The sequence below is a fragment of the Haliotis rubra genome, unplaced genomic scaffold, assembly GCF_003918875.1.
Source record: "Haliotis rubra isolate DU_JTF1 unplaced genomic scaffold, ASM391887v1 Scf630, whole genome shotgun sequence".
NCBI lineage: Eukaryota > Metazoa > Mollusca > Gastropoda > Lepetellida > Haliotidae > Haliotis > Haliotis rubra.
Genome location: NW_025767336.1, coordinates 93278 through 110358, shown reverse-complemented (window position 1 = coordinate 110358; position 17081 = coordinate 93278). Strand labels below are relative to the sequence as shown.

Sequence of the window (17081 nt, the reverse complement as noted above, 5' to 3'; positions counted from 1 at the left end):
CTGGCAGCCAATGGAGGTTTTATAAGACCAGGGAGATGTCCTCTCGACGTCTTGAACTGTATACGCTGTCTCCCTAGTAGCCAATGGAGGTTTTATCAGACCAGGCAGATGTCCTCTGGACGTCTTGAACTGTATAGTTGTGTCACTGGCAGCCAATGGAGGTTATAAGACCAGGGAGATGTCCTCTGGACGTATTGAACTGTATACGCTGTCTCCCTGGCAGCCAATCGAGGTTTTATAAGACCAGGGAGATGTCCTCTCGACGTCTTGAACTGTATACGCTGTCTTCCTGTTAGCCAATGGAGGTTTGATAAGACCAGGGAGATGTCCTCTGGACGTATTGAACTGTATACGTTGTCTCCCCGGTAGCCAATGGAGGTTTTATAAGACCAGGGAGATGTCCTCTCGGCGTCTTGAACTGTATACGCTGTCTCCCTGGCAGCCAATCGAGGTTTTATAAGACCAGGGAGATGTCCTCTGGACGTCTTGAACTGTATACACTGTCTCCCTGGCAGCCAATGGAGGTTTTATAAGACCAGGGAGATGTCCCCCCGACGTCTTGAACTGTATACGCTGTCTCCCTTGCAGCCAATGGGGGTTCTATAAGACCGGGGAGATGTCCTCTCGACGTCTGGTGTTGGTGATTACTGTGACAGCACTGCTGTGCACTCTCTGGAGTCGAGTGAGTGTTCTGATGCCCCATACAATAGACTATTGCAATGCGAGATGTAACAATCACATTGTCTGCGTCCGTGCCAATATGCTTCTTGATCAAGCTGATGTTTCTTAGATGTAGTAGCGTGACATGCATACAGCAACGTTGTGTCGCTCAGATGACAAGTATGACTCAAACGCCGCACCTACATTCCTTGCTTGAGAACTGGGGACAACATCACAGTCACCGAGTTTCAGTGGTGTGAACTGAAAGTGTAAAAGCAAAGATTTGGATCCAAAGACAATCAGTCTTGTAGGTGTTGAGTTGGAGAAAGTGCGTGGACATCCAGTGCTGGATCTCCTTGACACAATCAACGTATGGTGGCCTAACTCTGGTTGCGAGCGATCTCCAACCCGTTTTTAAACGATGGTCGTCTATGCATTAGCCTCCGACACAACGAACTGATGAGAAAATAAGTTTTGTACATGTTTATAAAACTAACGTGTCCAGTACAAAATGCCATCTTGTAACCGGTTTTAATCTCAGTATATTTGTATATTTTACATATGTAACAAAAATCGCTTGCACCTGACGTGATGGTATAAATCCTGATTGGGAACGGTGTAGGAAGCGGACTGATTGTTCCCACGGTCCCTAGTATAACGGCCCAACTTTGGTTGCGAGCGATCTCCAGCCCCTTTTTTATACAGTGTTCGTCAGTTGATAGTTTAAATGTTTTACATGCTCACAAACAAGTTTAACAAATAGGGTAATCTAGTTGATACCCCGTCCTTCCATGAAAGGTCTTTATCAAGTATCCACATGCTTATTCTTAATGTATGACTTCTTGTCGTCACGACATATTACCGATGTGACGTCAGTTTTTAACTCACTCACTAACTGGCATATGAGAACTGAATGTTTTGAACAGTTGTTTTCCTGCATTAATTGACTTTAAGGACAACCTGACACAAATGGAATAAATGCTTACAAATAAATGTTTACAAAGACACTGTGACACTTGTGTATTTAGTCTGTGATTCCCTCAAGATTCAACTCAGCAACAAAATGTTCCAAGAGCTACATGTGACGACATCCTACTGGGAGCGTATGGAGCACTACATCCTACTGAGAGCGTATGGAGCACTACATCATAGAGAGAGCGTATGGAGCACTACATCCTACAGGGAGCGTATGGAGCACTACATCCTACAGGGAGCGTATGGAGCACTACATCCTACTGGGAGGAGCACTACATCCTACTGGGAGGAGCACTACATCCTACTGGGAGCGTATGGAGCACTACATCCTACAGGGAGCGTATGGCGCACTACACCCTACTGGGAGGAGCACTACATCATACTGGGAGCGTATGGAGCACTACACCCTACACGCAGCGTATGGAGCACTACATCCTACAGGGAGCGTATGGAGCACTACATCCTACTGGGAGGAGCACTACATCCTACTGGGAGCGTATGGAGCACTACACCCTACACGCAGCGTATGGAGCACTTCATCCTACTGGGAGCGTATGGAGCACTTCATCCTATTGAGAGCGTATGGAGCACTTCATCCTACTGAGAGCGTATGGAGCACTACATCCTACAGGGAGCGTATGGAGCACTACACCCTACTGGGAGCGTATGGAGCACTACACCCTACTGGGAGGAGCACTACATCCTACTGGGAGCGTATGGAGCACTACACCCTACGCGGAGCGTACGAAGCACTACATCCTACTGGGAGCGTATGGAGCACTACATCCTACTGGGAGGAGCACTACATCCTACTGGGAGCGTATGGAGCACTTCATCCTACTGGGAGCGTATGGAGCACGACACACTACTGGGAGCGTATGGAGTAGTACACGCTACTGGGAACGTATGGAGCACTACATCCTACAGGGAGCGTATGGAGCACTAAATCCTACTGGGAGCGTATGGAGCACTACATCCTACTGGGAGCGTATGGAACACTACACCCTACTCGGAGGAGCAATACATCCTACTTGGAGCGTATGGTGCACTACACCCTACACGCAGCGTATGGAGCACTACATCCTACAGGGAGCGTATGGAGCACTACATCCTACTGGGAGGAACACTACATCCTACTGGGAACGTATGGAGCACTATATCCTACTGGGAGCGTATGGAGCACTACATCCTGCTGCGAGCGTATGGAGCACTACATCCTACTGGGAGCGTATGGAGCACTACATCCTACTGGGAGCGTATGGAGCACCACACCCTGCTGGGAGCGTATGGAGCACTACATCCTACTGGGAGCGTATGGAGCACTACATCCTACTGGGAGCGTATGGAGCACTACACCCTGCTGGGAGCGTATGGAGCACTACATCCTACTGGGAGCGTATGGAGCACTACATCCTACTGGGAGCGTATGGAGCACTACACCCTGCGGATATGTGGATATGTCTTGGCCGTTTTAGTCTGATTCCACTGAAAAGAATGAGTCTCTCTCTCTGCAGAACTATATACATACACACACACTTGAGTGAAAGGAAGGTACAGCTGTGACATTTTCCAAGGCATCATTTCTAGAGAAAAAGAAAACAAACGTGTAGGGGCGTCATGCTGTACAGTACATGTATATAACCCCGTGTATACCTGTGTGACAATATGGAGTGCTGGTGATATCCAGCTGATGACATTAACTAAATCTGTTACAAACAGCTTTTTTCAACGGGCCAAACTATCCCGGAAGTATTGTATACAGAGGAGACGGGCGATGTAGCGTGAGTATTATCGATTGATATGAGGTAATAAGTAACTGTATACATCCAAGTTTACATTTACACTCTATAGTCTCACCAACAACAGGGTGATGTAGCGTGAGTATTATCGATTGATGTGAGGTAATAAGTAACTGTATACATCCAAGTTTACATTTACATTCTATAGTCTCACCAACAACAGGGTGATGTAGCGTGAGTATTATCGATTGATGTGAGGTAATAAGTAATTGTATACATCCGAGTTTGCATTTACATTCTATAGTCTCACCAACAACAGGGCGATGTAGCGTGAGTATTATCGATTGATGTGAGGTAATAAGTAACTGTATACATCCAAGTTTACATTTACATTCTATAGTCTCACCAACAACAGGGCGATGTAGCGTGAGTATTATCGATTGATGTGAGGTAATAAGTAACTGTATACATGCAAGTTTACATTTACATTCTATAGTCTCACCAACAACAGGGCGATGTAGCGTGAGTATTATCGATTGATGTGAGGTAATAAGTAACTGTATACATCCAAGTTTACATTTACATTCTATAGTCTCACCACCAACAGGGCGATGTAGCGTGAGTATTATCGATTGATGTGAGGTACTAAGTAACTGTATAAATCCAAGTTTACATTTACATTCTATAGTCTCACCAACAAAAAGGCGATGTAGCGTGAGTATTATCGATTGATATGAGGTACTAAGTAACTGTATACATCCAAGTTTACATTTACACTCTATAGTCTCACCAACAACAGGGCGATGTAGCATGAGTATTATCGATTGATGTGAGGTAATAAGTAACTGTATACATCCAAGTTTACATTTACATTCTATAGTCTCACCAACAACAGGGCGATGTAGCGTGAGTATTATCGATTGATGTGAGGTACTAAGTAACTGTATAAATCCAAGTTTACATTTACATTCTATAGTCTCACCAACAAAAAAGCGATGTAGCGTGAGTATATCGATTGATGTGAGGTAATAAGTAACTGTATACATCCAAGTTTACATTTACATTCTATAGTCTCACCAACAACAGGGTGATGTAGCGTGAGTATTATCGATTAATGTGAGGACCCCCATTTCTTCCCGCTTCCTAGATATGTCCGTTACATGTAATAAATCTAGGACCACCATTTCTCCCCGCTTACTAGATATGTTCGTTCTATGTAATATATCTTGGACCACCATTTCTCTCCGTTTCCTAGATATGTACGTTACATATAATATATCTAGGACCACCATTTCTCCCCGCTTCCTAGATATGTACGTTACAAGTAATATATCTAGGACAACCATTTCTCCCCGCTTCCTAGATATGTACGTTACATGTAATATATGTAGGACCACCATTTCTCCCTGCTTCCTAGATATGTACGTTACATGTAATATATCCAGGACCACCATTTCTCCCCGCTTCCTAGATATGTACGTTACATGTAATATATCTAGGACCCCCATTTCTCCCCGCTTCCCGGATATGTACGTTACATATAATATATCTAGGACCACCATTTCTCTCCGCTTGCTAGATATGTACGTTACATATAATATATCTAGGACCACCATTTCTCCCTGCTTCCTAGACATGTACGTTACAAGTAATATATCTAGGACCACCATTTCTCCCCGCTTCCTAGATATGTACGTTACATGTAATATATCTAGTACCACCATTTCTCCCCGCTTACTAGATATGTACGTTACATGTAATATATGTAGGACCACCATTTCTCCCCGCTTCCCAGATATGTACGTTACACGTAATATATCTAGGACCACCATTCCATGTAATATATCTAGGACCACCATTTCTCCCCGCTTACTAGATATGTACGTTACATGTAATATATCTAGGACCACCATTCTCCTCCACTTATGTACGTTACATGTAATATATCTAGGACCACCATTTCTCCCCGCTTCCTAGATATGTACGTTACATGTAATATATCTAGAACCACCATTTCTCCCCGCTTCCTAGATATGTACGTTACATGTAATATATCTAGGACCACCATTTTTGCCCGCTTATCAAGCATATATGTTTACTCTGGGGTATGTAACTTTAAGAAAATCGTTGTGCACTTGAAAGAACAGGAACACAAGGTCATCTGCATATTCAGATAGTTGTCAGGATTTCTTTCTTAGTTTCTCAGTCAATCGTACCTTTTCCATTTTACTTGTTAGGTGGAATTGTCTAAATTCACATTAAAGGATCGCCAAGTTATTTTGAAAACGTTAACGATGCAAGGTCTCACTTAATCATGTTTCATATATTAATATCATTACTGGGTAATATTTCCCTCTTATCACATGACGGTGTTCCAATTTCCTCGAGAGGTAGAACATTACCTTCGCAATTAGGCAGGTCGTGGTTATGAGTATGGCCACAATGGAAGCTGGGTGGTTTTGTCGGAGTGTACTTGTAATATTCTTCCAGTGCCATGTGTTTGTTCAGATGCCTCTACATTCATCAAGCAAAGGAGGTATCGCAGTGAGTTATCGGGTGGAAAAATGAATGCCAACCTCACAGCCTCTAGCCAGTGAAATGATACTGTTAAAACCAACATCAGCTGACGCCTGCCACAAGAGTTATACAGAATAATCGTATTTCACAAGACATAGTTTATCAACAGGACACCTCCCTAGGAAATCCACCAATACTGTAAGTAGTAGTGGTAATGATGGCATGAACTGAGGTACAAAATGATATGTTTATCTTTCAATTTTTTATTTTAATTCCACATGTTGATGATGTAATATCAGTGGGCATTAATACATTACAAGGTTCCATACAGTATTACAGAGTCAGTCATCCGCCTTTGCATTCTCAACTTCCTGGGCATCACGCTAATGGGTGACTCTCTACAAGTCTATTTTAGTCTCGCATCCACCAATTGTTTCCATGTGTATGTACTGGTAACTATATATGTCTGTATTATCAGTTTCAGTTTCATAATGACCATCTTCGTGATCCTCTGGGTAGTTGGCTTTGTTACTATTGGAGGTAAAGCATTGTGACGTTATTTCTGATGGTCCGGGTTGTTTTGTTGTTGTTGTTTTCGATATAATTACATTTGTAGTAGTTATATCATCATATTTATATTGTATCAAGAGGTTGTGCGGTTTGCATTTGTTTTTCCACACCTTAAATCTGTCACTACGATACCTGCTTCCGTGGTGAATGTAGAGGTATCTGAAATAACACACTGAGATGCATCCCTTCCGTGGTGAATGTAGAGGTATCTGAACTAACACACTGAGATGCACCCCTTGCTTGGTGAACATAGAGGTATCTGAACTAACACACTGAGATGCACCCCTTGCTTGGTGAATGCAGAGGTATCTGAGTTAACACACTGATATGCATCCCTTGCTTGGTGAACATAGAGGTATCTGAACTAACACACTGAGATGCATCCCTTGCTTGGTGAATGCAGAGGTATCTGAGTTAACACACTGAGATGTATAACTTGCTTGGTGAATTTAGAGGTATCTGAACTAACACACTGAGATGCATCCCTTGCTTGGTGAATGCAGAGGTATCTGAGTTAACACACTGAGATGTATAACTTGCTTGGTGAATTTAGAGGTATCTGAACTAACACACTGAGATGCATCCCTTGCTTGGTGAATGTAGAGGAATCTAAACTAATACATACTGCAAGAATATAACAAGTACATTCAGACATACAGCTTCCATTGTGGTCATGTTGATCTTGTTACCAGTCATATTACTCTGTGTAATCAATCTTATTTATATCTGTGTTTGTTTGATCAGTTATATCATTTTACCGTACATTGGAACCGCACATACCATGTGCATGGAGGTTCTCGGGTATAACTAGTCTGGTAACCCATCTACCATAGTTAGGGACCTTTCAGTTTGCTGTTGTACAACATACTCAGCTATAGTCATGGAATAATATCTTCACAATTACTTTCAGCCGTTCCATGCCATCACACCCAACACTGTTCAGACTGTGACAGAGAGACGGGGGATTGCCTCACTGAGTGTGACACTGGGTATTACGATCCACAATGCAACTCTACCTGCAGCAGGAACTGTGTTAATAACACATGCATGCTGTCAGAACATGCTAGCGATAACTGCACTGAGGGTTGTGTGCCAGGTTATTCTGGCATTGGGTGCCACATACCATGTGACAGTCCAGGAGGTAACTGTACAGCATGTCCAGGTGGTTGTGATGGAGGATACTGTCAGCTGGGGTCATCCTGTGTGTCTGGATGTGTAGACTCCTACTACGGTACTGACTGTGATACTGGTAAGTATCATCTTATGGCATAAATGTCCTACTACGGGACTGACTGTGATACTGGTAGGTATTACCTTATGAAATAAAGGTCCTACTACGGTACTGACTGTGATACTGGTAAGTATCACCTTATGGCATAAAGGTCCTACCACGGGACTGACTCTAAGAGCTGTTCCAGTGGATGTACATCATGCAATATGTTGACAGGAAAATGTAATGAGGGTAGGTATTACCTGATGCATGATTTTAGTGCACATGTCAAGTCATGAAAGGTATTCAGCGTGACTGTCGAAAACTTTAACCACTAGGCTACCCTCCACCCAGGAGATAGGTAGATAGAGGCTATATTTCCTCCAGATATGAAGATTACAAGCATTTAAACATCACATGGTATTTACAGACAAGTGAATAAATGAATGCATCAAAAAGTTAATGAAACAGGAAACTGCGTTTACTGACAAAATCAGTCACAATTAGCATTATTTGGCGCCAGGTATCAAATTGAATCTCTTCTGTACACTCTTGAAATCCACCTAGGAAGATAATGGAGTCGTCAAAGCATTTGACATCCGTCAGGTCAAACAGTTTTTCATAAAGTTCGTCTCTCTCTGACATGTTCTTGGAATAGGATATAGAACATGGTTCGCAAGGTTATAAACAGCTGTACCACATGCACATTCTCTCGATTCTAGCGGTTTACATGCAAACTGAACAATTTTAGATATAGCATTAATTTTCAGGGGAAGTGTCTTGCACAGTAGCCAGAATCTGTTAGTATTCTAAGGTCGTTCAGTCATGTCTCTGGACAGATATAATCTGCTGGCTATTCTGTACTTTCAAGTAGATATGTCGAGGCTTCTAACTGTATCTGTGGCCAGCTGGTTCCACTGAGGCTTGCTGAGAGGTTTACAGGCATCAAAGACTTTTAAAGACTTTTCTTTCTTATACGTCTGAACATATTGAACGCTGGTGAGTAGAAGCATCGTTTATCGTTATTAGGGTCACATTTACACTGACCGAATCGACCAAAGAAGACACGTTTGAAGTAGTATTTACTGTTCATCCTGCAGAGCTTGCCCATGAATAGGAGTGATTGACGCTCAATGTTGGATTGTATTGTGGAAAGTTGTTGGCTGTCCATGGCAATATACGAAGAATTATGGCTTCACATCATGGCAATCAGTTGACAGAGAGAAACAGTCACACGGAGGGAGTATTTTCAAAATGTATCACATCAGAAATAGAATTTTAAGGTTAAGTTAGTCATGAATGGTCCATATCAATCGTTGCAACCACGGAGAAGTGATATCACGTCCCTCGTAAGTAAGCGTCATATAGACTCGTATGTAAGGATTGTGACCCTTGAGGCGTGATATCTCGTCGTCCTTCGAATGGAAACAGTTGTCTCAGGTTTTGTCAATGTGTTGCTGTCAGTGAGTCCTCGATACAAACGGAACTTGTTCTTTGTCAGGAGAAGACGTCGGGATCCTGGTGGGACTATCTGCATCACTAGCTACAGCATCAGTTCTCGTCATTGTTATCGTCGTCGTTGCTGTGTTCTGGTGTTGTCGACCTTTGAGAAGAGACAGGTGAGTCAGATAGGATCTGGTAGGGATTAGGTCATTTTTACAGTTAGTGTTGTTGTCATTGGAGTATAGACAGGCGGGTGAGTTTACAACGTTCAGCAATACTTCATTGTTATCTATCCATAAATCAGTGTAAAAGGAAAATAGAAAAATAGATACAGAGATTTATAGTAGAGAGATCTCGCGAGCAAACTACATTATTGCCAAGATCCGGGGTAGATTTGGTCTTCAGCCACCCAGGGTTGTCGTCCTTCCAGGTATATTCTCACTCCTCCATCAAGTAATTACTGATTAGGTCTGCAATAAAAAAGTTCACATCCATAAATTCTCGCCCATGCGTTATTGTGGTTTAAGGCTTGTTAAATGTAGATATTGAATCATTTTTCAGGTTCCAGCTGTACGTCACTCCTACCCAGGACATGCATGCCCCAACAGAGAATATTGATGCACCTCAGTACGCTGTCGTTGATGAAGCAGGGATGTACGATGTGCCTTCTTGTCAGGGAAAACCAGCCTACCCTAGCCGTTCTGACTATGAACTTGGTACAGCATTCAAACACACCACGTGTCCTAGTCCCTGTTGACAGTTGAATCCGAAACGAGATAAGAAATATGTGAACGTTTAAGTGTTCCGTCACGTGTTCTAGAAATGCATAACACATCTTGGAGCACGCAGATAGAGCCGTTGCCATGTCTACTGGAGGCAAATGTTTGAGATGGAATATCTATTGTTTGATGCAGGATGCATGCCACGACATTTGTAAATGTACACTTTTAACGACATTCATATCCATGTGATTACAAGAATCAACACAACTTTAATATACTAATGTTCATAGAGCTACTTAAACTATTTCTGTCCAGTAAAACGTATTACACTGATCTCATCATGGAAACTGTTCAAGCTTCAGTTTAATCCTTTGACAGCAGTGTAATCTCATATATATGTGTGTTCCTCATATCACGCGGTCTGATGTGTATAAGCGTTAGATAATGTTTTAGTCTGTATTTCATTGTTATGAACATTCCTGAATTATGTCCGTTTTGTTTAAATGGGCTGTAAAATTGCTGCGACCCTGATTTGTATTAATCTGAAAGAAACTGGAACTGTTGCTTCTTCCGGATTTAGCAATAGCCCGTCAACGCGGTATTCATAACTTACACATGGCACAATTGTGTCACAGTTACAAGCAAGCTTAAAGTGTTTCCGTCATGTTTGTACTGAAGTACATTTATCACCCCCTGGATACACCAGCTTTGACTCTCGGTTTTAGAGGGTGAAACAGATTCTCTGCGCTCTAGCGATATTATTATGTTTATTTTTTGCTTGTGTTAAGAATTTTGAGTTTGCTACTTTTAATGTATTTACCTGGGAAATAAACATACTACATACAGTCACAAATGTTCGATCCTAGTTTACATCAACATCCTTTACTTGGATCAAAACATGAGCATCCTTTAATGGTCTCACACAATCAAAATTCTTTACTTAGATCACAACATCAACATCCTTTACTTGGATCACATCATCAACATCCTTTACTTGGATCACATCATCAACATATATTTTAAATGGATCACAACATCAACAACCTTTACTTAGAACACAACACCTACATCCTTTACTTGGATCACATCATACACAACCTTTACTTGCATCACATCATCAATATCCCTTACTTGGTTCACAACATTATCATACTTTACTTGGATCACAACATCACCATCCTTTACTTGGATCACATCATCAACATCCTTTACTTGGATCACATCATCAACATATATTTTAAATGGATCACAACATCAACAACCTTTACTTAGAACACAACACCTACATCCTTTACTTGGATCACATCATACACAACCTTTACTTGCATCACATCATCAATATCCCTTACTTGGTTCACAACATTATCATACTTTACTTGGATCACAACATCACCATCCTTTACTTGGATCACATCATCAACATCCTTTACTTAGGTAACAACATCAAAATCCTCTACGTAGATCACATCATCAACATCATTTACTTGGATCACATCATCAATATCCCTTACATGGGTCACAACATCAAAATCCTTTACGTAGATCACATCATCAACATCCTTTACTTGGATCACATCATCAACATCTTTTACTTGGATCATAACATCCACATCTTTTTCCTGGATCCCATCTCAATATCCTTTACTTGGATCATAACATCACCATCCTTTACGTGAATCACAACATCAACATAATTTACTTACATCACTACAACAACATCCGTTACGTGGAGCACATCATCAACATTCCTTTACTTGGATCACATCATCAATATCCTTTACTTGGATCACAAAATTATCATACTTTAATTGGATCACAACATCCACATCCTTTACTTGGATCCCATCATCAATATCCTTTACTTCGATCACAACATCAACATCCTTCACGCAAATCACAACATCAACATCCTTTACATGGATCTCAACATCAACATCATTTACTTAGATCACATCATCAATATCCTTTACTTCGATCACAACATCAACATCCTCCACGCAAATCACAACATCAACATCCTTTACTTGGATCACAACATTAACATCTTTTACATGGATCACATCATTAACATCCTTTACTTGGATCACAACATCAACATCCTTTACATGGATCACATCATTAACATTCTTTACTTGGATCACATCATCAATATCCTTTACATGGATCACATCATCCACATCCTTTACTTCGATCACAACATCCACATCCTTTACTTGGATCACATCATCAACATCCTTTACTTGGATCACATCGTGGACATTGCATTAAGATGATTTATATATCAGAAACCAGATTCTTTGAGATGTGGATTTATGGTTTGTATCGTTTTACATGTTTCATTGGTCGTACTTATCAGCTGAACTAAACCGATCTCTCAGTTCTGCTATGTCTGATTCATTCTTCAAATTTATGGAATATTCTGCGTCACCTTGACCTACCCAACACTCCTTGTACACGCTGGCGACCAACATCAGTTTTGTGGTATTCTGTGTCACCTTGACCTACCCGACGCTCCTTGTACAACCAGACGACCAACATCAGTGTTTGTGGTATTCTGTGTCACCTTGACCTACCCAACCCTCCTAATACAGCCTGGCGACCATCATCAGTGTTTGTGGTATTCTGTGTCACCCTGACCTACCCGACGCTCCTTGTACAACCAGACGACCAACACCAGTGTTTGTGGTATTCTGTGTCACCTTGACCTACCCAACACTCCTAATACAGCCAGCCGACCAACATCAGTGTTTGTGGTATTCTGTGTCGCCCTGACCTACCCGACGCTCTTTGTACAACCAGACGACCAACATCAGTGTTTGTGGTATTCTGTGTCACCTTGACCCACCAAACACTCCTAATACAGCCAGACGAACAACATCAGTGTTTGTGGTATTCTGTGTCACCCTGACCTACCCAACGCTCCTTGTACAACCAGACGACCAACATCAGTGTTTGTGGTATTCTGTGTCACCTTGACCTACCCAACACTCCTAATACAGCCAGACGACCAACATTAGTGTTTGTGGTATTCTGTGTCGCCCTGACCTACCCGACACTCCTTGTACAGCCTGGCGACCAACATCAGTGTTTGTGGTATTCTGTGTCACCTTGCCCTACTCAACACTCATTGTACGGCCTGGCGACCAACATCAGTGTTTGTGGTATTCTGTGTCACCTTGACCTACTCAACACTCCTTGTACAGCCTGGCGACCATCATCAGTGTTTGTGGTATTCTGTGTCACCTTGACCTACTCAACACCTCTTGTACAGCCAGACGACCATCATCAGTGTTTGTGGTATTCTGTGTCGCCTTGACCAACTCAACACTCCTTGTACAGCTTGGAAACCAACATCAGTGTTTGTGGTATTCTGTGTCACCTTGACCTACTCAACACTCCTTGTACAGCCTGGCGACCAACATCAGTGTTTGTAGTATTCTGTGTCACCTTGACCTACCAAACACTCCTTGTACAGTCTGGCGACCAACATCAGTGTTTGTGGTATTCTGTGTGACCTTGCCCTACTCAACACTCATTGTACAGCCTGGCGACCAACATCAGTGTTTGTGGCACCCATGAAAGGCCACCTCCTCGTGGTGGGTGCTGGGTCATGCTAAGCGCCTTTCAACCCCCCGTTGTGGACCCGGGGGGGATATTTTGGTCCACCAACCTGTTTGCCGTGGGTTGCGCCCCTGTGTCGGTGGAGGAAGGGATTCTGGTGGTTGAGGGCACTGGTTCCGGGAACAGTGTTCCTTTGCCCAACACACCACTTCGGCCCTGACTTCACCTAGACGGGTGGTTGGATGGGCCCGGTTCAACCAATCGGCTGGTCATGCCAAGCCCTGTGTATGTATATTGTGATGCACAAATTTCGGAAACTGTTTAAAATTTATCAGATGTCTTGGCTGCATGATTATATATTTAAATTCAAAATTAGTCACTTCAATTTTGTAATTTGCCTAGAGTCTTATGCGCAGAAGGCGGTGGCTCATGGGCCAATCCGGTGGAAAAATTATTATTTTAGTTTTCTGCTTGAGTATATCATCCGAGTATCCTTGGTGCTGCAAGTTGGAGACCCACTTGTTTTAGCATTGTCCTTTGTGATACTCCGTGGTGGGTGGGGAGCTCGGATGATGAATCTTTAAAACACTAACCATGGCTTATGAAACCCCATAAAAAACAAAACGTCCTCTTGATACTGATCCTGATGATGTTGACCATAGACAGCCCAAATCAATTGACTACTGGCCACGTTTCTTAGTGATGGAGACTCAAGATAACACCAGACTAAAAGTTAAATCCTTTTGCTGTACAAAAGGAATACAAGGCATAGCCGGTGATGTCAAAAGCATTAAACTTTTGCGTTCAGGGTCATTGCTCATTGAATGCAGTAAAGGCACCAGGCAACTAACCTGATGTCTACCGAAACATTCGTTGGCATTCCGGTATCAGTCTCTCCTCATAGATCCCTTAACACCAGCAAAGGAATCGTTAGAGACCGCGATCGACTGTTCACTGACATGTCCGAACTTGACATTGTTTCAGAAATGAAGGATCAAGGAGTCACTTACGTTAAGCGTTTTACAACTCGGAGAAACCAGGAAACCATTCAGACGAACACTTACCTGTTTTCATTTTCTTCTCCCAATGCTCCCAGATCAATAAAGGCAGGATACTGTAACATTACTGTTGACACCTATATACCAAATCCTCTGAGGTGTTTTAAATGCCAGAAGTTTGGTCATGGAGTTCGTACTTGCACATTGTCTGTTGTGTGTGTGCTCACTGTGGTGAGAAGACACATACAACAGAAGATTGTGAGAGTACCTTTAAGAAATGTACCAACTGCACTGGCACTCACTCATCCTTTTCCAAAGATTGTCCAATCTGGAAACAGCATATGGAGATCAATAAGATCAAATTTACTCAAAACATTAGTTTTTCTGATGCAAAAAAGCTTGTCATAAGATCTGAGACCAAGGAAACCTATGCTTCCATAGCACAATCACCGTCTGATACACCTCCTACAGTAACCAAGTCCTCTGCCAGCTGTCAGACGAACTTGACATGGCTCAAAACCGAGTCTCCTGAGATCTTATCACCTGCAATGTCTACACAAACTGTGGAACCACTAAGTCTTCCTGTCACGGCCCAAACCCAATCAGAACCATCTTCTGAACGTGCTACACCTTCTCAGGCATCTCAAATAACTCAATCTACCAGAAACGTTCAGCAAATCATCAAAAGCAAAAACAAACAGAAGCAAGATTCTTGGAAAAAACAAAGTGGCAGAGCCCCAAAAGGGTCAGATGATAAAATTAAACTATTTAACAAATACGGATCACTTGAGGACATGGACGTGTCCGAAAACGTCCATTCTAGGGCACATAGCTTGTCGCCCTCGAAAACGGTGCGGGGTAGATCCCCAATTAATCCGCCTAAAAGATAGGTCTATCTACCAATATCGTGCAGTGGAACTGTAGAGGACTCCGGACAAATTTTAATGAACTACAGCTATTACTCCAGGATTTAACGCCATCAGCGTTCTGTCTGCAAGAGACATATCTGAAACAGACAGATAATTTTAACTTACGTCAGTTTCAAGCCTATAATTATTTTTCCCCTCCAGGTGATAGAGCCACTGGAGGTTCTACTATCCTTATTCGACAGAATGTAATTCACAGCCCTGTTACTCTTAACACTAATCTCCAAGCTGTTGCAGTGCGACTTACTCTGGGTGTAGCATTTACATTGTGCTCTCTGTATATCCCACCTTCATCGACACTTCAGCTGACTGATCTTCAATCACTCTATGATCAACTCCCAAAGCCATGTGTTATCATGGGTGACCTAAACAGTCACAACCCACTCTGGGGCAGTACTACCACTAATACTAAAAGGTAAAATAATTGAAGACTTCATTTCCAATAATGACCTGTGCATATTTAATGATGATTCAAGCACCTATCTTCATCCTGCAACTGGCACTTATTCTTCTTTGGATTTATCTCTTGCAGATTCACACCTCCTGAATGAATTTGATTGGTCTGTTCATAATGACCTTTGTGGAAGTGACCACTTCCCAACTATACTTTCAGAAATAACTCCATCTGATACTCCATCGTATACAAGATGGAACTTTTCGAAGGCGAACTGGTCTTTATATCAAACCTTATGTCAATCTAAATTGCGACCTGAATGTTTCAGTGATATAACTGATCCCATTCAAACCTTTTCTGATATTTTAAATGAAATAGCTGATGAGTGTATACCCAAGTCCTCTACGACTCCACATGTACGAAAACCATGGTTTAATACTGATTGTAGACAAGCCAGAAAAGCGAGGAAAAAGGCCGAGCATTATTTCCGCCATCATCCAACTGTCCATAACTTAAATAAATTTAAAATACTCAATGCAAAGGCGCGTCGTACCTTTAAACAAAACAAACGACAATCTTGGAGAAATTATGTCTCCAAAATTAATTCGCGTACGCCAATGTCTAAGGTTTGGAACATGGTTCAGCGAATAAAAGGCAAAGGTTCAAAATCAGCTGTACATCATCTTAAAGATGGTGATAACTTGATAACTGATAAATCTGACATTGCAAATAAAATTGGCGAAACCCTTGCTAAAAATTCATCATCGGCAAATTATGTCCCTGAGTTTCAGAGATATCAGAAACAACAGGAAAAGACCAAACTTAAATTCGAATCAAATAACGGTGAAGATTATAACGAAGTGTTTTCATTACATGAGCTACATACTGCTCTTGAGCAAGCTCATGACACTGCAGCGGGTGATGACAACATACATTACCAGCTACTGAAACACTTACCTGAACCATGTCTGATGACACTTTTAGATATATTTGACAAAATATGGACGTCTGGAGAATTTCCTCCTTCATGGCGTAATGCCATTGTAGTCCCAATACCAAAACCTGGCAAGGATCATACAGATCCGTCTAATTACAGACCAATCTCTCTAACTAGCTGTGTCTGTAAAACCATGGAACGTATGGTGAATAATAGATTAACTTGGTATCTTGAAACCAATAACCTTATAACCAATATTCAATGTGGTTTCAGGAAAAATCGAAGTACCATTGATCATTTGGTACGATTAGAATCCTTTGTTAAAAATGCTATCGTAAATAAACAACATGCCGTATCGATATTCTTTGATCTCGAGAAAGCTTATGATACGACCTGGAAGCATGGCATTTTGAGGGATTTACATGACTT

The 17081-nt window shown here is 41.9% G+C and overlaps 3 protein-coding genes across 14 annotated transcripts in view; all 3 read left to right on the top strand.

The window, feature by feature from the left end:
* LOC124256589 overlaps positions 1 to 1667 on the top strand; it is a 34670-nt gene extending 33003 nt beyond the window's left edge. For 7 of the 9 annotated variants that reach the window (XM_046690565.1, XM_046690560.1, XM_046690564.1 and 4 more), the window contains 2 exons: positions 17 to 89; positions 233 to 1667. The gene's annotated coding sequence lies outside the window, so the exon portion shown is untranslated. The remainder of the gene's footprint in view (positions 1 to 16; positions 90 to 232) is intronic. The other 2 variants (XM_046690559.1, XM_046690558.1) reach the window with 2 other exon arrangements.
* Positions 1668 to 1793: 126 nt separating this feature from the next.
* LOC124256590 lies at positions 1794 to 5278 on the top strand. The gene is given in 2 exon segments (XM_046690567.1): positions 1794 to 4304; positions 4400 to 5278. A coding segment is annotated over 1 exon segment (1317 nt). The 3' UTR covers positions 3111 to 4304; positions 4400 to 5278.
* Positions 5279 to 5310: 32 nt separating this feature from the next.
* On the top strand, positions 5311 to 10685 carry LOC124256591 (multiple epidermal growth factor-like domains protein 6). Of its 4 annotated transcripts, none has more exons than XM_046690570.1 (5): positions 5311 to 6089; positions 6376 to 6431; positions 7372 to 7710; positions 9173 to 9290; positions 9676 to 10685. In XM_046690570.1, exons 2-5 carry the CDS (start codon positions 6383 to 6385, stop codon positions 9869 to 9871), a joined length of 702 nt encoding a protein of 233 aa, XP_046546526.1. In that variant the 5' UTR covers positions 5311 to 6089; positions 6376 to 6382; the 3' UTR covers positions 9872 to 10685. The 4 variants fall into 4 exon arrangements, with proteins under 4 accessions (XP_046546526.1, XP_046546525.1, XP_046546524.1 ...); XM_046690569.1 differs by having other exon boundaries at positions 6370 to 6431; XM_046690568.1 differs by having other exon boundaries at positions 5311 to 6431.
* Positions 10686 to 17081: the final 6396 nt, after the last annotated feature.

Bases quoted from the DNA above. Each gene is read 5' to 3' on its own strand.
- LOC124256591 (XM_046690568.1), top strand. From the start codon at position 6,278: ATGGGTGACTCTCTACAAGTCTATTTTAGTCTCGCATCCACCAATTGT. The intron at 6,432-7,371 runs GTAAAGCATTGT...AATTACTTTCAG, and splicing joins TGGCTTTGTTACTATTGGAG to CCGTTCCATGCCATCACACC. The intron at 9,291-9,675 runs GTGAGTCAGATA...ATCATTTTTCAG, and splicing joins CGACCTTTGAGAAGAGACAG to GTTCCAGCTGTACGTCACTC.